Source organism: Quercus robur, chromosome 4 (assembly GCF_932294415.1).
Source record: "Quercus robur chromosome 4, dhQueRobu3.1, whole genome shotgun sequence".
Classification (NCBI taxonomy): domain Eukaryota; kingdom Viridiplantae; phylum Streptophyta; class Magnoliopsida; order Fagales; family Fagaceae; genus Quercus; species Quercus robur.
Genome location: NC_065537.1, coordinates 74,091,801 through 74,116,976, shown reverse-complemented (window position 1 = coordinate 74,116,976; position 25,176 = coordinate 74,091,801). Strand labels below are relative to the sequence as shown.

General features: G+C 34.0%; 2 protein-coding genes and 1 long non-coding RNA gene across 34 annotated transcripts in view; 1 reads left to right on the top strand and 2 right to left on the bottom strand.

Moving 5' to 3' along the window:
- LOC126723694 (putative disease resistance protein At3g14460) overlaps window positions 1-25,176 on the bottom strand; it is a 78,532-nt gene that overhangs the window by 34,521 nt on the left and 18,835 nt on the right. The window contains exon 13 of one of the 32 annotated variants that reach the window (XM_050427438.1): window positions 4,527-4,604. The exons of the other annotated variants lie outside the window; for them this stretch is intronic. The gene's annotated coding sequence lies outside the window, so the exon portion shown is untranslated. The remainder of the gene's footprint in view (window positions 1-4,526; window positions 4,605-25,176) is intronic. 32 annotated transcript variants of the gene reach the window in all.
- On the top strand, window positions 7,342-11,028 carry LOC126723700 (uncharacterized). The gene is made up of 3 exons (XR_007654422.1): window positions 7,342-7,665; window positions 8,420-8,506; window positions 10,682-11,028. It is a non-coding gene; the product is annotated as an uncharacterized LOC126723700 (long non-coding RNA).
- On the bottom strand, window positions 11,713-17,051 carry LOC126723698 (putative disease resistance protein At3g14460). Its single transcript, XM_050427457.1, has 4 exons — window positions 13,373-17,051; window positions 12,466-12,943; window positions 12,129-12,359; window positions 11,713-11,965 (listed from the first exon to the last, which is right to left on the bottom strand). Exon 1 carries the CDS (start codon window positions 16,938-16,940, stop codon window positions 13,389-13,391), a length of 3,552 nt encoding a protein of 1,183 aa, XP_050283414.1. The 5' UTR covers window positions 16,941-17,051; the 3' UTR covers window positions 11,713-11,965; window positions 12,129-12,359; window positions 12,466-12,943; window positions 13,373-13,388.

Genomic DNA, 25,176 nt, shown 5'->3' with positions numbered 1-25,176 from the left:
CTATGGGATAAAAATGCTTCTCTTCTCTATCTCTTTTTCCTCAAAATCAGTTAGGTTGGGCAAGGAAGGTTCTGGATTGAGTTGTGAGTGTTTAGATATGGATCAAATTGTGTGATTATTGGTTTTTCAATCGATTGGATCAAGACCCGCAATATTAACACAGTGGGCTATCTTTCAGTGTTTACATTGTATAAAGCCCATTTGTTTTGCCCAGACCAGTACAATGTTCTCCTCCTATAAACCCCATCTATGATACGAATAAGATCAATCTCAAGGATTTAATTATCTTTTATTTAGATTTTAATATTACATATTCATTTGATTTGAAATAGTTTAGTTGTTTTAGAATAAGAAAGGTCTACATAGTGTAGAAGTTAAAAATCTCCTATGAAAATGAGTAGATTACTCCATAATACTAGAAAAGTACTTTAAAAATATGAAATAAGAAAAAATTAGGGATTCAAGAATTTGACTACAAATTTTGAACTCTAATTTAATTTAACTATTTTATTGAGGAATAATGTGAATATGATGATTTAGTCCAAGTAATATATTTTTCCCCACATTATCTACTTTACAGTTGTTGTTCTTTAATCAAATGCTCCAAAAATATATAATAGGGTGCATCTTTTAGTAAATTGAAATTAATTATAATTCATCATTGTTTTTAAATGGGTTAAAAGTTTGGTTAAATAATTATATTTCTTAATTCTTAAAATGACAATTCCTAATATTTCAAAATGAATTGGTCAACCAGTAAGAGCAAAAGAATTTGAAAAATGTTTCTGACAAAGTTTGGCTAAAAATATTTTTTTAAATTTTGATGGGATGGCTTCAAATATAGTTGTAGCCTAAGGTTACAGTCAATAATAAGAAAATGAGTGTGTCCGTATTATGTAAATTGAACATTATAGAAATACATGTTATCTTCCTATCCCTATTGTAGCCAAACTTTGTTTGCAATTAAGTGTCCATTTGAGAATAGCTTATTTAGTTGAAACTGAAAACTTTTTACTGAAAATACTGTAGATAAAACTAAAACGTAACTGAAATAGTACAGTGAGACCTATGAATAGTATAAAAAGTACCATGAGACCTATGAATAATAACAAAAATAAGCTGAATAGTAAAAACAGTTGGTTTTTTTAAGCCATGCCAAAACGTACACTCAATACCTCCTTTTTTGGCACCCTAAGGAAGAAAAGAAAAAAAAAAAAAAAAAAAACACTACTGAGTACCTCCTCTCCAAAAATAGCTTGAAGAGCTTCATATTGAGATCTTTTTGAGGGAAAGATCTAATAGTTTGCATTTGCCACTTCGTAAAGCCCATTGTTGGGAAAATGATACTTCATTAATGTTTGCCTCATTCATATTTAATGGGCTTCAAACCACTTTTGGGCCTAATATTCCCTACAGTAAATTTGGAGCAATCCTCCAATTCAACTTCTTTAACCGAGTCTGACCATGCCGCATCATCAATAACGGCCGCAACAGAGTTTTCCCCATGCTGAGAAAGGCAATGCCAACGCTATTTTACTTTTTCCCCAAGATTCATTCTATTTGAAGCTACTAATATAAATCGGTTTTTTGGACATTTATTTTCCTAAATATACAAGTTCCAATTATATATGTTGTAGCATTTTAATTTTTCCTAAAGAATTCAAAATTGCCAAACACCATAGGATTCAATCTCATGTATCTAATTTTCAGTTCCAACTGTAAGCTATATAATTCAACCTTCATCATATCAAGAGTCTTGCAACTCAATTAGTACATCCTAATATTTCTAATAAAGACATCCTGTGTGCATTTGAAGAATTTGTTTCCTTTAATATATTATGTTTATCGTGAAAAAATATAATTATATGCAATTTTTTTAAAATATTGTACTTAAAAAGTAAACAAAATAAAATATGAAAATAAGTTCATCCAGCTGAGTATTAAGTTGATCCAATAAGTTCTCAATATTGGATGTTCATGGTCCTTATAATCTCATCAAACCTTTTTTTTTTTTAAATATAAATCTAAAATTTCATTCAACAAAGCAAATAAAGAGTTTTTCCTCCAAGTATACCAAATAAATTCCAAGAGTTATTACAACAAACATAAGTACATTACTTTTAACAAAGTTAACTAACTTAGCTAAAGCATGAGATACTACATTTTTAAAATATTGTTGTGGGATAATAATGATCGTATTGCTTGGTTGGACTTGGTGTTACACAAATGGTATTTTCTTGGATTAGCGTTGGGGAAAAAAATTCAATCTGGGTCAAATTTTTTAGAAACCGCATTTGGGCTTCAGGTCCATATAGAGCCCACTTTTAGAATGAACTTGTCTTCCTTGTTTGTTTTTCTTATTCGGACATGACTATGAGCCCATTTATATTATATTTTGAAATTTTTAGAGCTCTTTATGTTTTAGCCCCAAAGAATTAATACCTAGTCACACCCCAAAGAATTAATATATGATACATCATTAAATAGTATTGCTGAACTGTTCAAGAACTTGGGCTGAGTCTAGGAATGAGTAATTTACAAAGGGCTTTTAGTTGGATCAATGGAACCGCATGATCCATTAAGAAAACTACTAGAAAGCCCATTAAAATAATATGAAATACACAACCCCAATAAAGGTAGAAATAGGGACGAGATTAGTATCTTTGAGTGGTGTTTATTACACAAACTCTTACACGCAACCATATACAAGCAAAATTTTCATTGAAAGTCGCTATTTTCAATTGTGTGCAAGAGTATGTAGGTAACAACAATTACCACCTTTGTAAGGATAATAAACAATTGAGAGGTCTTGGAGATAGGGAGCTACCACAGTGATGGCAAACCACAGCAAAATCTACAAGAATTTAGATGGAGTTTGTTGCCCCCTGGCCCCCTCCAATGTGAAACAAAATCTTCTATATTCAAATTTAACTTTTAAATAAAATAAAAATAAAACTTTCTAGTTGGTGACAACTTTCATGCATTGCAAAACAAAATCTGTTTCAAATAAAAAATATTAGTAGCTTTGTCTAAATCTAAAGATGGGAGAACAATAGTTTGAAATTCTTACAATAGAAGATTTGAAATTCCTTCAAGAAGACTACTTATATTTGAGAAGAAAGACCCCAATATCTCACTTGCAACATAAATTGGATAACTCATACTTGATAATACTCCATTATTGTATCTATTTTTGTAAAATAAAGTAATTTGATCTCATTATGATCTCTAAAACACGTACTATTGAAATTCAAATCACTAAGAAAATTGGCACTTCCCTATAGTTGTGCCTTCAAACCGCATAGTATTTTTGAATCTTCAACTTTTATTAATTTCAAAGGAAACATTAGGCTTTCCTATGCTTTAAAAAAAAAAAAAAAAAACTAAAAGCAGCCCATGAAGCTAACTGACAAGACAACTGCCAATCATCATGTATGAGCACAATATAGAATCCGTAACACACGGAACTTAAGTAGTACTAGAAATAAGCTAAATACATGATAGCATTGGAGAGTACAACAAGTAAAAACAAATTAAGGGATATTTTTGGAAGAAGCCATATCAAACCAGGCCAGTAAATTGGATCATGTGGAGTAATTGCTTGGTCTACTGTTGTTAGAAGCCACAAATGTGTTGCACATTTTGTGTCGGAAACTTGTGAAAGAGTTTGCAAATATTTTAAAACTAATCATTGGTTGGAAGTCAAAATCTTATACCAAGAAACATAAATTAATTGAACAAAGCTGACAACCACAGAGCACCTTCTTGTTAGGCAGGAAAACCTACTAGTCTGGTACTGATATGGGAGAGCCTCAATACTGACTTTGATCCTTCAAGGAGAAAGGCCTAAGCAATTTTGTGCTCGTAGCAGGATGTACATCTTTTTGTAATTTAGGAACCATTGTCTCGACATAAAATTCGTGATGTACAAAAGGGAATTTGGAAGCTTCTGTTGGTGAGCACAACAATGACATAAAAAGTGTTGAGACTTTTGAGCCATCTAGAGTGGAAGAGAACAACCAAAAATAGCACTCTGTCCTTAGCGGATGACTTCACATCTTCACATCCACCACCAATTTCAAAATGTCAAATAGTCTTTGCAAGCCCATCATTTTGATAAATACAAATTTTCCTTCCCTATATGGTAAATGGAATGCATTAGTTTTTGCTTGTGATAATTACACCCTAGATGATGGATTTTTAAATTCAAACATTATTGTAATCAACAAGAGAGGATTAAATCCAATGGAGCATAATATCCCAGAAATGGCTAGTAAATTTTTCTAGCAACAAAGGACGTACTCAAATTCTTCTCTATTTCTATAATAATGACAATCAGCTCAATGGTTTAAAGTATATGAGCTAATGCCATTTAGTTCCATAATCCCTTCAGAATGGATTTCAATCTTGACCTTGACAATGTGTTGTACAGAAAAAATTAAAATGATAGGTGATGATCAGGAATATGATTCACGAGTTCCAACAAAAAGAAAACTGATGCTGATCCTTGTCTTTTTGGCATGTACCTGGCTGTAAAATGAAATTCTGTATTTGATAAACAACTTGGTTGTGCAACAGCAATATACTCCATACACGTAGTGGGTCTGCAAAACCAGAGTAAGCATCCACAAATAAGAAGAATACAATATTTAAAGAATTGTGAAGCAATTGTTAAATACATGACAACAATCAAAGCATACTATACCAGATTGTCAAGAATATATACCTGACTATAACATTCAATTGATGTGGCAAGCCTACAGTTTTGTGAATGTTAGAAGCTATTGGAGATAAGGTTAGCTGGCCATAGCTCTCAATATCGATCATGTCATTGTCTCTAGTAATGTGTAAGTGGTATTGCATCGTCTCTTTCCAGACGACTAATGGGGGTAACATACAGACTCCAGAGGTCCTTGTCGATGAGGTCTTGAATCTTATGTTTAAGGTAATAGCAATCATAAGTCCAATGTCCCCTTCCTTGCATATGTTATTTACATCAAGCATTTGGATCACACCATGTTAGTAATGGACTTGTCGGAGACTTAGGTGGCACTGGAGTAATGAGTCCTGCTGAGATCAAATCTGGATGTTTTAAGATTATAAGAGACTGACATTAGTAACTTAGCTAGCAGAGCCAATTTCTTCCATAGGAGTTTATATTAATGTTTTGTATGCTGTGAATCAATTAATAATATATTTGCTTTTCAATATAGAGGCTGAGATTTTAAGCTACTTTGGTTAAAATTCCCTCATCGGAGATGGGGTTCATGATTCTCATTGTTGAAAAAAAGAAAAAAAGAAAACGAAGTGAGTGGGAGTAACTAACAATAAGATCATTGTCCAAAGCCCCAATTTGTTGAGGAAACTTGGATCAGAATCTGGCCACAGTTCTGCAGTATATCAACAATAAACGCTGAGGTCAATGGCCATAGGCAAAAATAATGAGAATACAAATGAGTAGATCTATGAAATAGTCAATACAAAATGAAAAAAATATGTATATTTTGGTCATGGAGCACCCAAATAGATTTATAACTCTATTACATTTAGAGTATCAGCTAATTAATTCTTCCAACTACTCCCCTTTGAATCAACATGTCAGTTGCTAAACTCAAACGGTATTAAACAGATCATGGAGACAAGCCCTACATAAGCAACATTCTGAGAAGTTTCTCAATTTTCACATTATTGTGATTAATGATAATTAGCAATGAATTATGGTCATTATGAAGATCATAGTCAAAAGCCCCAAAGTTGTGGAGAGAACTTTTATCAGGATCTACCAAAGATATTATAAATGCACAATCCCTATGGTTCATAACAACTCCAATCCTTTCCATCATAACACCCCCCCCCCCCCCCCCAAAAAAAATAATAATTCAAGAACTGGATCACAGCAATCCTACTTTAAAGTTTCAACATGTAGTCTAGAGTTTGTGAAACTCCTACCTAGCCTTGACTATTTAATTAAATCCAAAAAAAAAAAAAATCAAGTTGGAAGTGCAGTGATAGATGGAGAACCTGGTTAGCTTTGGAGTGCTACCACTATTAATACTCCTTTAACAATACTCCTTTAACCTCACTTCTCTCACCAAGCAAACAACAAGTCCTAGAAAATATAAATGGAAATCAACACCTATGTGCAATAGGAACAACAGTATAATTGCAGAAAGTCCCTTGATATTTCACATAGAAAATAATCAAGTTGTAGACATTTCAAGATCATGATTCATACTTGACTGGCTTGAATGATATGTTCTTTTAATCAAATTTCAGTGATAAAAATGAGGACCATTGTGGCCATTCTTGCCATTGCTCTTGGGAGTTTTGTATGGAAAAAAAGTAAACACAAGCCCTCAGGGCCAACCGGCAGCTTCAGCAAATACAAAAGCTTAGGAAATTTCTGTGTAGAAATATTGAAAGAAGGATAAGGTGGTGCAGCTACTTGCAGAAATATTGATGGGAAGATGAGGTTAATATACTTACAAGATGTCTTGGGTGCGGTTCGTGTGGAGGGAGGTTGGGTAGGTTGGCTGTAGTCACCCTAGAATTTAAAAGCAAAGTAATAATTTTCAAAATGACAAACTGAAATCTCTTACGGCTATTAACATCATATTGTTGTTTGAAAAGCATGTAGAATAGTGCCGCACCCCTTGAAAATAAATTTATAAAAAGAGCAAAGAAAATAATAAAAATCAAAGCGGATTCAGAACTGTCTTTCATTTCAAGGCATAACTTGTATCTAAGCACTTGAGGTTTGTCTGGAGTTTGCTCCCAGAAATATAGCCATCCATATCTCCTCATGAACATTTTAAAAGTTGAACATCAATTGCTGGTAGTGAGCTGATAAATCCATAACATTCACAAAAAAACCAAGGATTATCGATAGTCAAGCAAATGCTTAATTTAGTAGTAACCAAAAATAAAAGCCAGAACTGTCTATTAATAGTTTGAAATTCCCATGATGCCAAGTTAAAAAGTTCCACCTAAACTATATTTTGTGAAGGCTGTCAACTTGTATGGGTGCCAAGTTAAATAATTGTCTATACTTTCTCTGCCACAATCATTGTTTCATCCCTAAATAACGAACAAGCTTATTCTGCAATGGACCACATTAATGCCTCTTCTTAGGACTGATCAATAAAATGTCATTTCTGCAAAAAAGAAAAGGAGAATAAGTAACAATCATGGTTTTATCGTTCATAAACAAATTATTTCAAACAAATAATAAACCAATAAATGCATCAAATCATTTAATCAGTATCTAGCTGTCCCACTCCCATGTTACATCATTCCATAGCTTTTCCATTGAATAGGGAAGATGAAAGCTGAACTTAATTTTGATTGGGTTATATTGTGATACTTGAATTTTCGTTTGGAATTAAGGTTTACTTGACTTGAGTACTAATAACAAAAGCAAAAAATTCAAAGCCAGAGAACATTGTAACGCCCCAGCCCATTTGAAAAATAAAAATAGGGGTCAGATTTTTAGAAGCCCACACGTGACCCACCTCCTCTCAAGTCTGAACCACACATCCCTCTATCTCTCTCACTCTCCCACCGGTGCATCACACCGCCACTCCCTCCACCATTACTTTCCGGTGGGATTCACCAGAAAACTCCATAGCAACCTCTAAGTCTCCTCCGTTATCTCAAATTTTAAAGGTAAAACTCTTAACTATTTCGGTAGCTTTTCATGTTGTTGTAAGATTTCTTTCTAATCTAAGCTATTTGAGTGATATACACGTGATTGAGTATATGGGTTTTGATTTGGTGGACTCATTTGTTAAATGGTTAAGGGTTTTTTTTTACAAATGGTGATCATTTGGGGAATTTGGGTTCCTTGAGCAATCATTGGGGTTGATTTTTGGAAGTGTATTTCTTTGCATTTTGAATGGCTTTGGCATGTGTGGATGTGAATGTAGTGTTAACTATGAACTTTGTTTAAGGGATGTAAGCATGTGGTTATTGCATGACAATGTTTGATAAATTACCTCAATCAGTTACGAAATTGTATTTGCGTGAGTTTGTGGTTGTGATAATTATTTATATGACTATTCTTTTGTATGTTTTACACTTGCCTAATTTTTATTATGGCTTGATCTTATTATTTAGTACCCAAAAGGAATTCATGAGACTAGCTACCTCCATTTTTTAAAGTGATGTGTGTTATTTTATCTAATGAATGCACATTATTTGTAGTAGGGAAATAAAATGCTTTGGTTGTTTATGATCCTATGAGTTTCTTGTATGCTTGTGTGGTTCCGGTTTGGGAAAGGGGTACTTCTCTTAGAATGGGCAAGCTAGGCTTTAGGGCATTTGGTTTGGTTTTAGGGGGTTGTTTCGATTTATGAAACTAAGTGTAATAGTACCTTGTGATAGGCCCAATTCTTAATAGGCTTGATCCTAATGTTTCTAGGTTCCAAGATTCTTGGTGATGGACCTAGTGATTGGATTGGTTGATTACGAGGTGCCCGTTTGAGGTAAAATCAGTTGGTCTTCTGAGGTAAGTGGCTTCTTAATGGAATTTTTTAAAAGAATCATTATTGCCCTTAAGTATTTTATGGTTAAACCCATTTTAGAGTGTTGTTCATAGTTTTCCTAAAACAACTATTTGAACTATTCTATTAATAAATTATGGAAAACGCTTGAAACATTGAAAGTGCATCATATTTGATATTGTACATGGGGAAATGCATGAATTATTGGCATGGAAAGACAAGCATCTTTGATCTCATCATTTGATAATGTATTAATGTATTTATGGTGTTATTTGGAAATACTAAAAGATGTTTTATCTTAAATTGTATTAATTGGGAAGTTATACAAAATCTTTTTGGCAAGGAGTGATTTTGAAGAATTTGAGAATTTTGTAGAAATCTTGGCTATTGAATTATATTATGAAACTACTTGCAAGTAAAATATGTTTTTTGAATACGTATAACTTATGAGCTTTTGATGTGGGTTTGCCATTGTGCTATGTTATTGGTGATTACCTAGTCTTTGTGACGATGTTTGTGTGACGTGTGATTGCCTTGTCTTTGTGACAATGTCTTTGTGACGTGTGATTACCTGTCTTTGTGACGACAAGCCACATTAGAGCCTCCCACTTTGCATGACGTAGGTAAATCCTTGAATGTGTGGGTAAGGTCACTGCCCATAGGGCCAAAAGACCATATGCAAAAGGGGTACTGTGTGACACATCATTCCCTGTTTCCCATAGGGGAAGAGGTAAATCTTTGAGTGTGTGGGTGAGGCTAGGCAGGGTCAATAGACCACATGCAAAAGAGGTACTACATGACGCGTTATTCCCTGCCCCCCATTGGGGGGGGGGGGGGGGGGGGAGAGGTAAATCCTTGAGAGTGTGATTGAGGCTGTTGCCCATAGGGCCAATAGACCACATGCCAAAAGAGGTACATATCATGCAATTGTGTTTGGGTTCTAACATATTTGTGGCAGTATGATGTCTCGGTGACATTTACGTCTTTGTGGCACCTTGTCATGTGGCCTTGTTTCTAGTTTTGAAATAACATTGGACATTGTTTATGACTCACAGTAAACATTATGTAGTTTCATGGTTATTTTGGGAAGCTTGGACCCACATTATTTTAATCATTCTCGTCATGTTTTTTCTGAAATTGATTTTGTAGAAAATAATAGTAATTCTCAAATTATAGCATGTTTTGTAATGTGCTCGTTGTCGTTAAACTTGCATTTCCCCCACCCCATTAGTTATGCTACTTATTGGGGTTTAGCTCATCCTACTCTCTCACAGTTTTACAAACTGGAAAGCATGGATACAGTAGTTGGGCTGCCATGTTCATATCCAACACCCTCTGTCACGGTGGCTTGTGGATATGGTAACCATGCTAGCTGTAGGCGGCAGATCTCTATAAATTTACCAGAGAGAGAAAGAAACTAATCTGTTTGTTTTCATTTTTTTTTGTTTTTTGAGCTTGAGATAAAAAGAAACTAATTCGTTCTCTAAAGAAGAAAGAAAGAAGTGTGGCACTGTGGCTATAGATGGGGTGTAGGTGGGGAAATTAATTGGGTTTTGCCAAAAAGAAAGAAGTGTGGCTATAAATGGTGGTAGGTGGGAAAATTAATGAAGTGTTTTTTTTCAAGGAATGTATAGATAGATTGCCACGTATTCCTGCCGTACTCGTATCTTACTTTTTAAAAAATTGCTACATTGCTGTACCGTACCAGCACTCGTATCCGTGTAGGTGCTTCCTAGTTTACAGATCAATTAGCTATACCTCGAGTATGAAGCTTATTTATTGGGGGTGATTGGAGTACTATGAAAAATTAGGAGATTTGTGCTATAAATAGTTGGTAACTCAAGTTGTTAAATTTAGAAGCCATAGCTAATCCTATTAGAGGTTAGGCTCGAGGTTTGTTAGCCCTAGGCGTGGTGGGTCTAGATTTTTTGGTTGAGGTTACGTATTCTAGAAAGGATTGTAACCTTGTGTTAATTCATATGGAGTTTTGAAATAGTTTATGTATAATTGGAGGCACATGATTCAATTGTAGCATTTGTAATTGTGTTATAAAGCTTTGACTTATATTGTGGAGAGTTCAGAATGTTTACTTATCTTTATCATAAGGAAAGGGGGAAAAAATCCCTTAACATTTTTCTTGATGGTTCTTTTTCTCATGATTTGGACCTATTTGGGTTCAGGTCATGACAGACACTTCCATAAAGCTGTGCCTTCAGACAGTTAGCTTGAAGAAAAAAACCCATCCTTCTGGAGAGGACTTCATATCTTCACTTCCGCCACCAAATCCAAAGTCTCAAAGAAAGATATAGTCTTATCAAGCCCAACGCAGTGAGTTTGTTGCATCTGATGATGAAAGTTGGATTATATTGGACATATGAATGTGTTAATATATGCCTAATGTTAAGATAAACAGAATGCCCCTCACGATCGTTTTCTGTAATGCATCCTTTTTCACTTTTTATAGATTCGCTCCGAATGATGAATTTTTACGTTCAATTGTTATGAAAATAAATAAAAGTTAAATTTAGTGGGATAACTTTGATTATCCAATACTAAAGGTAATAAATAAATTCGACAACTAGCTAGCTAGTCTTTGCAGAACATGTGGATGAAGAAAACAACGGATGATGAATCACTAGTCTATACTTTTGGCTCATATGATCTCTTAATAATTGATTGATATGCAGGGGAAGTGAGTAATATTTTGCCCTTTTTTTCCTGCTTCATATAGTACCATTCCTTCAAAAATGGACAATACTCAATGATGCTCAGTAATGAAAATGAGGTAGGCAGCCCATCTTTTGGCAGGCATTTACTTGAGCTCGATGAAGAAACTAACAATGGCACTGTTCTTTAGCTAATCCTTTATTAAGTATAAAATTTTTTTAGAACATGCATATTTATCCAAAAATAAACCTGAAAATAAATATAAATAAAATCAAACAAAAGCAGTTGAATTCAACAGAGTACCTGACTGTAAAACAAGGGCTTGTTCCACATTGGAATTTTAGCTCATACAATGACTTCGTTGCTCATATGTATGCAAAGGATGTGAGCAATCTTGTACCACTATTTCCCTTCTTTCTTTGGTATTGTTTTAGAAATGAAGGACATACAAGTAAAAAGACAACAAATTAATAAAAAATAATTAATGGCCTTGAAACACACATGGAACAAAATTACAGAAATTAAAATCAAATAAGAAGAATACTCAAGCAAACATTTAAGCAAACTCACATACAAAAAGATAAAGTTCTAGAGATCACAATCATAATTGATTTCCCATAAATTGCCTTAAGGATATGCTTCCAGTCAAATCTAGGAGCTGAAACTGAAGCAATAAGGCACAATTCTCTTTTCTGCTCTTCAATACATCAAGGTACATATGGCAATCGAAATTTGAACTAAACTAAAGATGCTCGTAGTGTTGGCCTCAACATTTTTCCCATTTTGTGTCTAAAAACCTGCATAAGAGTTGACAAAGATTTATAAATCATTTATGATTACTAGTCCAAAGTTTAAACTAATAAAAGAAAAATCAATTGAAGAAATCTAACAACAAAGGGCGTATTAGTAATGACATGAGAGTGCCCTGAGATTGGCCTTAATCTGTCATAGAACAAGTACCTGAGAAATCTTGGGCCAATTCCAAAATATTAAAGAGAGAGAGAGAAAGAGTTTGAGAAAGTTCCTCTCCACACACAAGCAGGACTTGACATCTATCCATCCACCACCAATTCCAAAATATCAAAGGGAGAGAGAGTTTGAGAAAGTTCCTCTCCACAAATGAGTAGTGTGTTTCATCTGCTATTAGAAGGTAAATAAGTAGCATTATCTTTCAACTTCCCCAGTGTCTACCTGAGATTAAATAGCATGCCATAATGTGTAGGTCAAATCACAATATTATTTAAAATACTATTTACTTAATAAACAAATGTGACATATGTTGGAAAAAGTGCATTACCTAGGTTGATCATTCCCGTCTTTTGCACTTCAAAAATCCAAAGTAGATATGTACTGAACCTATAATGAGGAGAGAGTAATCCGCCAGGGTGCAGCCTAATGGTGGGAGGCTTGGATGAGTTGTAGATCCAAACATCCTTGGTTTAAATCTCTACAAAAAATTCCTTTGGATTACTTGATACACAATTATGGTGGGTAGGGTTGTGTATCCGTGGTTTATTCTTCAAAGGTGAGTTCCATGGGCCTACCTTTTTGAGGTCTCACATCATCACAAAAAAAAAAAGAAAAAAAAAGAAAAAAGAAAAAAAGAGAGGCAAGAGCAGATTCATTAAGAATGAGAGTAAAGAATGAGCTTTTATAGTGACTTGAAATCACATTAGATAGGAGTTCATACATGATCCAAAAGGACCAGCAGTTAGCAATGGCATGGAATTGAGAGCAGTTGTGTGGGCAGTTGTTATTGACAACTAAAAGTGGCACTGCAAAAGAAAAGGCAATGAAATTAACATATATCCCTATATAAAAAAAATTTTCTATTGTTTTTTTTTCCTTCTCTATTCAGTAAACATATTGATGAGTAGTTTGAGATAGTTGTTTTTTAGTATGCCCACCTTTTTTCTTTTTTTATCAAGAACATTTTCTTTATGGGAAGATGAATTTTCCCCAAATGCAGCATAGACATTTTTATTTCTCTCTTTTTATTGGTATTATTATCATAAAAAAAATAAGATGATATATAATGGATATGGGTCAAATATTGTTATAAATTGATGAAGTTGTTTTTAGAGGAGTTTAAAAAAAAAATCTTTGAAAAGAAATACATACAAAACTCTGACCTAGCTTGATGGGTATTGATGAAATTGAGCAAATATGCAGAAGAAAAGTTAAACATTAGTGTAGAATAATACCTATTGTCTGATCATGTCAATCAATCTCTATATAGGGGATGTGAGCAATCTTGAGCCAGTCTTTCCCTATTTCTTTTTCACACTGTTGATTCAACAAAGGGCAACCAAAGATTTGTAGCACAGAAAGAGAGGTGGGCAGGCCTTGTTCCGGTAAGCACTGGAGTTTATCGCAGCACCAAATCGTCAAGCTTTGAAGAGAGGTGAGGTGTTGAAACCCCTTACCATTTAGTGATTTCAGATTTGGAAAACTTGAGATGCTGAAATTGGTAAGAGTAGGAGGGAGTAACGCCTCCTCAGGAAAGGACTCCAATTCTTCGCATTTACTCCAAATTATGAAATCTCTCAAAGAGTGAAGAGCTTGCAATCCCCACTCCTTGCGACAGGAAAAGAGTTTTTCACAATACTGGATCGTAAGTGTTTTTAAATTGGAGGGCAAACCATCCTTAGGAAATGAATCTAATTCTGGACACTTGTACAATTGCAAAGACGAAAGAGATGGGAGGAGGGTGACCATTCCTTCGGGTAGTGACTTTAACTTTTTGCAACTAAAGACTTCAATCTCTGTCAATTTTTGAGCACAAATTCCTCCACTAAGAAAAGATACAAAAGTTGGGCATTTAGAGATTTTCAAATAAGTGAGAGAAGTAAGATCTAGATGAGATCCTGTTGATGCCGAAAGAGATTCAAGGTTCTTACAATTAAAAATTTCGATAAATTTGAGTTTAGGGAAAAATTGTAATGGAAATGACCAAAGTGAATCACAGCCGCCAATCACGATCATACTTTCAAGTGATGGATAGTAACGATCACTTGGCAACTGTATTTTCCCATCAAAGTACAATTCATGGAGAGCAGGAGCACAAGGGAATGAAGCAACAAGTTGCTTACATTCTCTAATTTCAAGTTTGGTCAAAGAGGGAAGTTGATTGGGCAAATTCTTGCTTAGCTTGGGGAAATAACTTATGTGAAGCCATTGAAGACAAGAGAAAACTTCATCTTCAAATATAATCCACTCTTGCCACTCTCGCATATTCTTAAAGCTTAAATACTTAAGGGATCTGAACGGCTTAATTGTAGAAGAATCATTCCCATAGAACTCATGACCCACACCTAATAATCTATCAAAACCTTCAATTTTAAGTTCCTTGAGGGCATGTAGTTGTCCAAATGGAGGCAAGGAGAAGCAATACTTGCAATTCCTTAGCACTATGGAAACCATATTAGAGAATGAACAATCTCCTAACCAATTTGGAAAGCTTGTGCCCTCATAATGTTCAATGGTGAGAGAATTCAATTTTGTATGTGGACACAACTGCTCAAGCACATTTCTTTCCTCTTCTGAATCTTCAGTGCCATGACCATGCTCCCATTTCAACTCTAACTTAGATAGATCCTGCTTATCCTTTAATAAAACCTCCATAGTATCTTTATTAATGCAATGAACATTTTCTAAGTTCAATATAGTCAATTTCCCCGAAAGGTGTTGGAGCTCTCCTAACTCGCTAATGCTAGACCCATCATGTTTTCCCACCACAAAAATAGGTAATTTTATGAGATTCTTCATTTTACCCATTTGTGGTGGCATATTTTTCATTTTGCTTTCACTGTTATTCAAATGGCGCAAGTTGATTAGTTTACCCATATTGGTCGGCAACTCAGTAATGTATGGTGGCAATATCAAGGTTTGCAAATTATACAAGTTACATAAAGAATTAGGTAAGTGTTTGATTCTAGTGTTACGAATGTTTAAATAACGTAGATGTTTCAAGTTACCAATAGAAACTGGCAACTCTCTTATGTTTTTACCAGAAAATGATAACACTCGTAAGCACTTAAATTTCTGAAACAAATCATGATCTATCATCTTCACTATGTCCTTAGATTCACACCACAGAAATGATAACCATCTTTCTCCTAAGAATGTTCTCAAGCCTTTAGCCTCAAAAGGGATCTCAAATTTCTTAGAGGCATCAATGTTAGCTCTATAATATGACAAATGACGTGTCTTTTTTGTTACTCCATTGGGCTCATCATTCTCCAACCTCAAACAAAATTCCCTAGATATAGATTTTGCCAAGTCATTAATAAGATCATGCATCAAGAAATGTGATTTAGACTTATTTGATTGTTGGAAAAATGACCTTGATACTAGATCATTAAAGTATTCATCACCTATTTCTTCAGGTTCCATACTCCTATCTTCTTTGGGTTGCTGCAATAAACCTTCTGCCATCCATAACAAGATCAACTCTTCCTTTTCAAATTCATGATCTTTTGGGAAAATTGAGCAGTAAGCAAAGCATTGCTTCAAATGCGATGAAAGGTAATGATAGCTCAGTCTTAAAGCTGGGAGGATATTAGTTTTAGCTTCTGGTAAATCCCATATATGACTCTTCAAAATCTTTTTCCAATGTGTTATGTTTTGATTCGAACGCAACGAACCCCCAACTGTTTTTATAGCTAAAGGTAGGCCTCTACACTTTTTGACAATTTGTTTGCCAATTACCTCTAGGTCTGCACAAAACTTTCCATTTCCAAATGCATGTTGTACAAATAAATCCCAACTCCTGTCATTTGACAATTCTTTTAGACAATGATGAGTTGGTACCGTACATAATTTTGATGCAACTCTTTCATTCCGTGTGGTAACAATGATCTTTACTTCTTGTGCCCCACATTTAAAGACTTTAAGAAACTCATCCCACTCATTATAATTCTCATTCCACACATCATCTAAAACAAGAAAAAATTTCTTCCCTGCCAAAGTCTTTCTAATTTCAATTTGCAATGAATTCAAGTTTTGAAAGTCATTAGCGGACCTGACCTCCTCAAGAATAGTTTTAAATATTTTCAAACTATCAAAATTCACTGAAACACAAACCCATGCTTTGAGGTCAAATCTCTCATTTAGTCTACTGTCATTATATATAAACTGAGCGAGAGTTGTTTTACCAATACCACCCATACCCTTTATGGGCACAACACATATCTCATCGCTACTTGCATCATCTGATTGCCACAACTCAAATATCGCTTCTTTATCCATATCTCTACCCAACACATCATATTTTTCTTGGCAAGAAGTTGTTGGTCGTGATGATGATAATGGTACCCCACTAGCAACCTCTTTCAGACGGAGGACACCTATTTGTTCTATTATAATTTTTAATTTTGCCAGAACCTTTTCTAGCTTAGATGGTATCCCTTCGTCAAATGAAATAAAAGCAGTGATGGAATTCCATACCTTGCTAGTGCCGGTTTGAGATTTTGCTCGTAAATTATATTGCAAGTCTTCATAGGCAATCTCATCGAGAAGGTCTTCTGCATCATGAACAGCATCATTAAGCTCGTCCAGCCACTCTTTCACAGCTGGGTTTGTAATTTGCTTCTCCTCCGCATCAACGAGCACCGCAATAGCAGACAGCAGGAACATCTTCAACTTTTGTAGTGATTCATCATTGAGTTTCCTTTCCATGAAATAGTTGACCACGCCAGAAGAAGCTATTCTTTCAAATACCGCGTGAAAGATTGCAGAGAGAGCTGCTTCTACCACCATGGTCTCAGCCATGCTTTATTCCTAGCGAAAGGCGTGAGCGGTGAAAAACCAAGGCACGAGAATGCAAACAAGAGAACCACAAGAGAGAGAATGTTCTCTGTGAAAGCGTTTTGCAACTCTCAAAATACTTGCTCCCTTTCAAAATACTTATTCACGTTTAAGGAGTTTTTCCCTTTTGAGTGTTTAAAACGTTTAGAAAAATTTATAGTTTACATTGTACGAATATTCAAATCTTGTGAAAAAATTCATATATATTTTAATATTAAAATGTACTTTTTTATTTTTTATTTTACATATTTATTTTTTAAAACACCCCAGCTCAGATTATTTATTTTACACTACATTTTATTTAAAAAAATATCATTTTTTCTTGATTTTTAAAATTGTTTTTCTTTCTTCACATCTAACAATTATTATTCACTCTATTTCTTCATCCTTGAGATATGTAAAAAAAGAATAAAAAATAAATACAAAATAAATACATATACACAGTTATGTAACAATTATGTATTTTTGCATAATTTTGCATGGTTTAATGTGGGTGAATTTTGGACTTAGCTGGTTAAAATGTGGTACATTTTCTATTATATAAGCATTAATATAAGTGCTCTAACAATATAAACTTACATGGTAAACAAATAATATATTTACAACATTATACACATTGTGTGTCTACATGGTAAGTTTAAGTTACTAGTGCAATGTAAACATAAAAGAGTCTTTTAATTTATCATTTAACTTGTGTATTAAATGCATGCATGTATCATTCCTATCACAACACACCTGGACTATTAAAAAAGTCCTTAGCATCTTTCTCACGTCTCTCTCACGGTGTGTTGTGATAGAGATGATACTCTTAAAATTCAATCTCTCTCTCTCTCTCTGTGGAAAATTTTCCAAGATATTTCCTATCGTTCACATGTTTCTTTTATCTCTAGAAGCTTGGTGAAGGACAGTTGGTACTGTCGGTAAGGTCGGCACTGTGCTCATTTGGTGTGTGAAACAAAGAAATTAAGTCTTCCGACTATTACTGCCAAGATGACTAAAGCCAGTAAAGTCTACTGAATATTCTATAGAATCACAACAATTTCTCACCTACTGATAGGTACATGTAAAAGGATATTTGTGAATAATGATATGATAAATATCGTGACATCTTAATAGAGAAATGATATGGTGACAATATGTTTACAATATTTTTACGACAACTCCTAAATAACAAGTTAATATTGACTGTTACTAAATTATGGTGAATTCAAACCAAAATCAACTTTCCAATTATGATATTTGTAAAAATATTGTGAACATAATGCGGTAATACTTCTCATTACAATAATCCGTAAGCCTACAAATCTAAAAATAAAAAATATCATATCTACAATATTTTCATGATAATTTTACCTCAAATTTGATGCAGCAAACTATTACCGGTTGGTAACAATGCCTACCAGATAAGATTTGTAAAAATATCATAGATATAGAATTTGTGCACGGAAATTGACAAGAAGTTTGACACTCTGCATATGTGCCCTGCCACCTCACCCGTATGGCCCACCAAAATTTCGAATCACGGTATTGTTTCTTGCTTCGCTGGGTAGCTCACCACTTACTTTATCAGTGTTTTTTTTTTTTTTTTTTTTTTTTTTCTTTTCTTAAAGAATGATGGTGCTGTTTTTTTCTCAGTCAACTATCACCCTTTTCAGTCCGATATCCCATGCCAGTCTCAAGCCATGCAGCTCAGCAGCAAAAGGTTCCTCAATGTGTTCACCTCGGGCCTTCAAAAGAAGGGTGGTTTTTTTTTTTTTTCCTCTTTAGTTCAATTTATTTACTGCCTTTGGCTTGGTGAATCAAAAATTAGTTTGCACTGAAGTATTTTAGCCTCTGAATTGGTTTTTGTTTTTGTTTTTTGTTTTTTTTTTGAAGGGATTTTGTTTCCAATTCAAACCAAGCCCTTTTTGCTCTCGCTGTATCTCTGTTTTTATGCGTGTAAGACAAACATGGCAATAGTAGATGAATTGTTCAAACCCTTCCATTAATTTTGGTCTAATAAAAAGCACTATCCCATCCATATTCACATGAATTAATATTTAAAATATTGATTAATTTGTGCAATTGATAATTACATTCTTGTTGGGGAGATTAACACCTTGGGAGCCTCTAGATGAATAATTGATATAACATATAGGGATATCACTTGACCCAATGGTTTGGAACTAACTATGTTATATTAATCACTTAACTATCTTATTCTTATTCAATGTAAGACTTTACTCACACGTGCATAAACAATAGTTCTGAACTCAATAAAACATGACATTGGTGGGAAAAATAAGTTGTCTCAATATATTATTTATCTTGAGCTCAAATATATCCCGATGAAATTGTCAAATTTTTGGTCAAAACAAGGTCAAGTTCGAGTTGACCGAACTCAAACTTGTGGGAAGTGTTTGAAAATGTATATATTGATATAAAATGATGAAATTCAGTGGTTTAATTAAATTTTGACTTTGTTAGATTATCAGTTAATTAAGACAAAGTTTAGTCAACAAAGGGCATTAGGTAATTTTGATTGCCAAACCATAAAATTGGTTAATCCAACATTTATAGGGACAAATTAAACTATTTTCAACATCCTTGTGATCCAAATGTGGAAAATAGAATTTTTTTTTCATTTTTAAATAAAATTGTGGTTTTTGTGTATAAAACAAGGGCAGATAAAATATGGTATCGAAAACTAGGTAGTAAGTAGTAATAGATGGATAATAGCAAGAGATAGTGAAGAAACAAACCGGATATAAGTGAAAAGTTTAAAACCCAACGTAACTGACCCACTAAATCTAAAAGCTTCACTCCAAAACCCACTACTAAAAAGGAAATTCACAAACCCAAACACCTACTGAAAAACCTCTGAAACTTAAAATCCCACCTAAATTTAACCAAAAAACCAAACAACCTAACATCAAGAACAGAGAAAAGAGTTTCGAAATATAGTGAACAAACTAAGAGTGAGGCAAAGAGACTCACCTGAGCTAATATGATCAAGGCAAAATCGTTGGGTTAAGAGAGATGAGTGACAAATATGAGGAAATGAGAGGAAAATAAGAGGAAATGCTCTATTATTCTTTTATGGTATGTTTGGTTAAGATGATTTTGGGGAGGAGAGAGAGAGAGAGAGAGAGAGAGAGAGAGAGAAAATGGTTGGAAGGGGAATTTAGTTGGGAGGGGAGGGAGGAGAGAAAACTGGTGGGAGCCAGGTGTTTTCTCCTCAGGCTCACCAAAACCCAATCTCCCCAAATTAGAGAGATTATAGGAGAGAAAACAAGGTGGCTTTGCTCCTTGTTGCTTTTGGACAAATATACTCCAACATAAACGTTTGGGATGTTTTGGACCTTTTAGATTCTTTTTTATTTATTTATTTATTTATTTTTATTTTTTTTATGGGTCTTTTTTTGGATGTTTCATTCTTTTTTTCATTTTTTTTTTTGGTGGGTGCTCATATGTTTATTTTCTCATCATTTTTTGTTGGGTTTTTTTTTTTTAGAAAACAATTTTGGGTTAATTTCTTATACTTATTTTTTATTTTTTTTCATTTTATTTATTTATTTTTTTTTTTTCATTTTATTGAAGTGCCCATCTATACACAATTTTTTTTTAAAAGTATATAATGTGTTACTTTTTGTTTTATTTTAAAGGGACATGATTGTAAATTTATACAAACTCTATTTCAATCCTTTCATTCTTAATCTCAACAAAACAAAAAAGTCTTCAATCCCTCCACTTTTCCACCCTTCCAACTAAACACAAACGAGAGAAACTAAAATTTTTTCTATCTTCCCACTTTTTCATCCTCCCAATTAAACGGACCTTTAGTGCAAAATATGATATGAAAGAAATTATTAGGTCCACTGGAGGACTATTGACATGGTCCTCCTTAGTCCTCCCAACCAATAAAACGTTGCCACTTATGCAAATGTGACATCACCTAGTGATTTTTTTATATTTTTATTTCTTATACTGATTACAAAATTGATTTACATATTTGCATAGATGACATTGTTTTATTGGTTAGGACGATCAATTCAGTAGTCCTCCTAGTAGACTTAATCATTTCTCTATATATGGAGTGAAAGAACCGTTGAGCTATAAGTGTGAAATCTGACTTGATGACAAAAAGTCTTGCATGTGGGTATTTCATTTTTATTACTCATTTTCCATTTAACTTAGTTCTCTAAGAAATGAAAACTCAAAAATGTTGTTCTCATTTTCTTAACTCATTCTCACTTTTTGGATGATGAATTATGAAAACTGAGTTAAAAAACCAAAACCAAACAATATTTGAGATGGTGGGGCCTACATAAAACAAGAAATGGATTATGAAACTAAATGTGATAGTTTTTAGACCCCTTAAAAACACAGTTGGATTAACCTAGGTAATTAGCCAAGTTGTTACTTAGTCCAATTTAATAAAAACTAGGTTATCACAATCACAACAATTATATCATGCAAAGCGGTGGAAAGATAAATAACACAAAGATATGATCATCCAGGAAACCAAACTGGTAAAAACTTAGGGAGGATTTAACCTAGCTATCCTCAAGGTAAACTTGAATCCACTATCTTGAAAGAATCAAAGTTCATACAATAAGACCTACTAGCCCCCACGCTCGACTTCTTATTACTACCTACCAGTAGAACTTATTGACACGACCACGTGCAAGTTCCGAATTCACGGACTCCTTCTTTCTTTGATTCACCACCAGATACAAGCACACCTGCTTGTGTTTCTTTAAGCTTCAATGGCAGCAACTGAGTTGATCATCAAGGTATAGATAATATCTCCTCCTTGAAAACCCTAAGTTTGTGTAAAGGAAAGCTCCTCTAGATCTCACAAAAGATTTACACAAACAGCAATATGAGCAACACTAAAACGTGGTTAGGGTTTGCCTTTTATACTTAGAACAAATTAGAAAACCCTAAACGTTTTAAACAAACTAGGGCTGAGTTGGAAATCTGCAGAAAAACGCATTCTGCCCGAGATTCGATCGATTGAGCCAGGCCGAAATACACAGTAACTTCTGCATTAGCTCGATTCCAACTTTACATAAAAGATACAACTTTGAGCAAGTCTAAACACTATTAAACATATTGTTTTGATCATGGTTTGCCAACAATACACATTAGAGTTCTAAATACATAAAAACCTAAGTCTTTTGAACCTAACAGAATGAAATGGAGTGAACCAAACAGGCTCTTAGAAACTACACATTAGCTTTTTGAATTTTATCCGAAATAATAGATCAGGTTGAAGTTCACGATTGTGAAGAAAGTTGTACCTAGAAAAGATGAAAAAATTTAGGATAAGAAAAAACAAGAGAAAAACTTTTCCCCTTATTTTGAGTAAGAATGATAGTTTTTATTAGGACAAAGTGTGACTCCAACACCCACTAAAAAAATTACATTCTTACATATTTTGAAATCTAACCGTTGGATTGTATATTATTTATGTTCTTAACACGCATGTCAAATTTCATACCAATTGGATGTTTTCGATCCATAAACTTATTTTTTATGCATAATCTTAAATTACAAAATAACTTGAAATTTGAACTTTTTTTAATAATATAGCTATTGATTTTTTTTTTCTTAAAATTTTGCAAGAATGAATTATATGAGAAGAAAATGTAATTTAATGATGAATTTGTCAAAATTCACATCTAATAAAAAAATATTGAGTGGAGTTGGAGACAAACTTTGTCCATTTTATTATTCTAGGAACTTATAAAATGATGTAGAACAGACAGCAATGGCCTTTTTGGAATAGCAAGGGCACCTAAAATCATATCCTCAAGGCAAACGACACTAGTACAAATCATTAGGCCCAGAGTCGGAATTGCATGAAATTTGGAGCCCCTCAATTTTGGTGAATTCCTTCATTAACACCTCTAAAAGTCAAAATAAGGTTAAAAGTTCACTTAGTGTGTAAAACACTAATGAAAGTTTAGACCCCTAATATCAAATTAACCAACACACGCTTATACTCAAACAATAAATGTGCGGAATGATAAGTATAAGCAATACCCAAATAAACAAACTACTCTAAACCATAATTAATCACAACACAACAACAATTAATAGGAGAGAGTAAGGGTTAGAGAGATGCAAACACAAAGATAACACCGGCACTTGTAATCGAAGAGGAAACCGAAGAACTCGGTGAAAAATCTTTCCGCCGCCCTCCAAGCGGTGAAATGATCCACTAAAGAATAAAGTGGGGATACACGAATAGCAATAGACTCTCCAAGCCTAATATACCCAATGCACCTAAGCCCTTCAAGTTTCTTGCTCCAACAAGGTTAAGCCTAACCGTGTCTTCTTTAGTTTTCTGGATCCCACAATCAGCCCATTGCATCAACCAAGTGAATTGGTCATCTCCAAACTGCTTCCTAAGTTCCAAATTACCTCCTCACTGAAATGGGTATGTTGAGATAAAGATTTGGCTAATGAACCTCTCAAGGGTATGTCAATGGAAAAGGTGAGAGTAGAGGAATTTGGAGAATCAAATGTCTAAGATTGTGGATGAGTCAATCTTGGTTTTCTCTAGGGTTTCTCTCTCAAAATTCTCTCTGGAAGCTCTCTACATTTCATGAGTATAAGGGTATTTATAGTAGGGTATGTGAGGAATGTGAAAAGTCATTTTTTTTGCAAAACAGGGCATTCTGGCGACTCACTTGTGAGTGGGATGAGTCACGAGTTTGAGTCGTAAGATAACTGCTAGGCCAGACTGTACTTTTTGTCTTGTAATGCCCCAGCTGTCGTGACCCTTTAGCTTCCTGCATGCTTCACACTCATGGCATTTTGGTGAATTGCCTCGCTTGTCACTCACGAGATCCAGCTGCGAGAATCATTCTAAATGCTCACACACTTGAAATCTTCACACTCTCTCACACACAACCCTTACATAATTCTCACCTAAATACAAGGTATCTAATTGTTGAAATACAAGCAAATTTGACACGGAATAAAGCCAACACATGATTGAATAAATTCAACCTTACAAAGGTCCTGCTTTGTTTTGGTTTATGGTTTTGCTTTTAACTCAATTTTGTCATTTTTGGTAAAACTCGATATTTTGCCACCTAATTTCATGATTAGTGCAAATTAGGGTTTTGGATGGTTTCCTAATTGTCCTAAGGTTTTGTCTTTTCAGTATTTATTTCTTTTGTAACCTCCAAAGATAAATTCATATTATTATTAATAATAAAAATTCAGATTTTGTCCATTGTTTTCTTTAGTGGATTCCAGATCTAGCTATCACCTTATGGATTCAAGAGATCCCTCGTGAATTTGAGGTTTGCTACCAAAAACGTGTGTGTTTTCTTCAAACTTCCATGACATCATAAATCTTGTACATTAGTTTCAACTTTCAAGTAAAAACTTCCACACCCCCCCCCCCTTTTTTTTTGAGAAAGAAGACCTTCCCCCTTTGATTGTTTACTTTTGACAGAAGTGAATTTGATTTATCATTCAACTTTGTCGGCCTGTGTTATTATTTTGCGAACTGGCAACAGTAATGCTATGCTAAGCACAACAACCACTCATACAATTTTCTTATAGCTTATGACATGCTAAATTATTATTAGATTTACGTTATTTTTTACATGGATTGCGTATTGATATTATTATTATTACTAGTCTACTGGATGAGTTTTAGGAAATTAAAAAGAAAAAGAAAAGAAGAAGCAATGTTGTATTATTTATTAGTTTTTTGTGGGAAGGAATAAGAGACATAATGTTACATCTCTAGTTTAGTTTGTGTTATATAATGTATATATAGGTATATACACGATAGGTTGCAATATATATACCAAAAGGTGCCTATTTGTAGAGTTAAAATAGATTGACCCCAATTAATTAATTCAAATTACATGCAAATCGTGGAGGCACCAATAAGTCACTAAATAAACTAAATGCAGCGAAAATTAAATTGATATGGTGATTTGTTGACAAATGGGGAAAACCTCTCGCAAGACAAAAACCCCACCGGGTGAATTTAAGGTTATCATTCTCAAGAATCCACTAATCAATAATCAAACGGTTACAAGTATAAGAAATCTTACCATTACCCTGGTCTATCCCAAAATACCAACCTACAGTTGAACCTTTGCTCCAATATCCAATTGGACTTGATCTTGTAGTAGCCTTCTTTCCTTTGTTGCACAAATCTCTAATCTGCGATTAACTCCTTTGC

What these genes read in the sequence shown, in the direction of transcription:
- LOC126723698 (XM_050427457.1), bottom strand. Translation starts at nt 16,940, where the DNA reads ATGGCTGAGACCATGGTGGTAGAAGCAGCTCTCTCTGCAATCTTTCAC.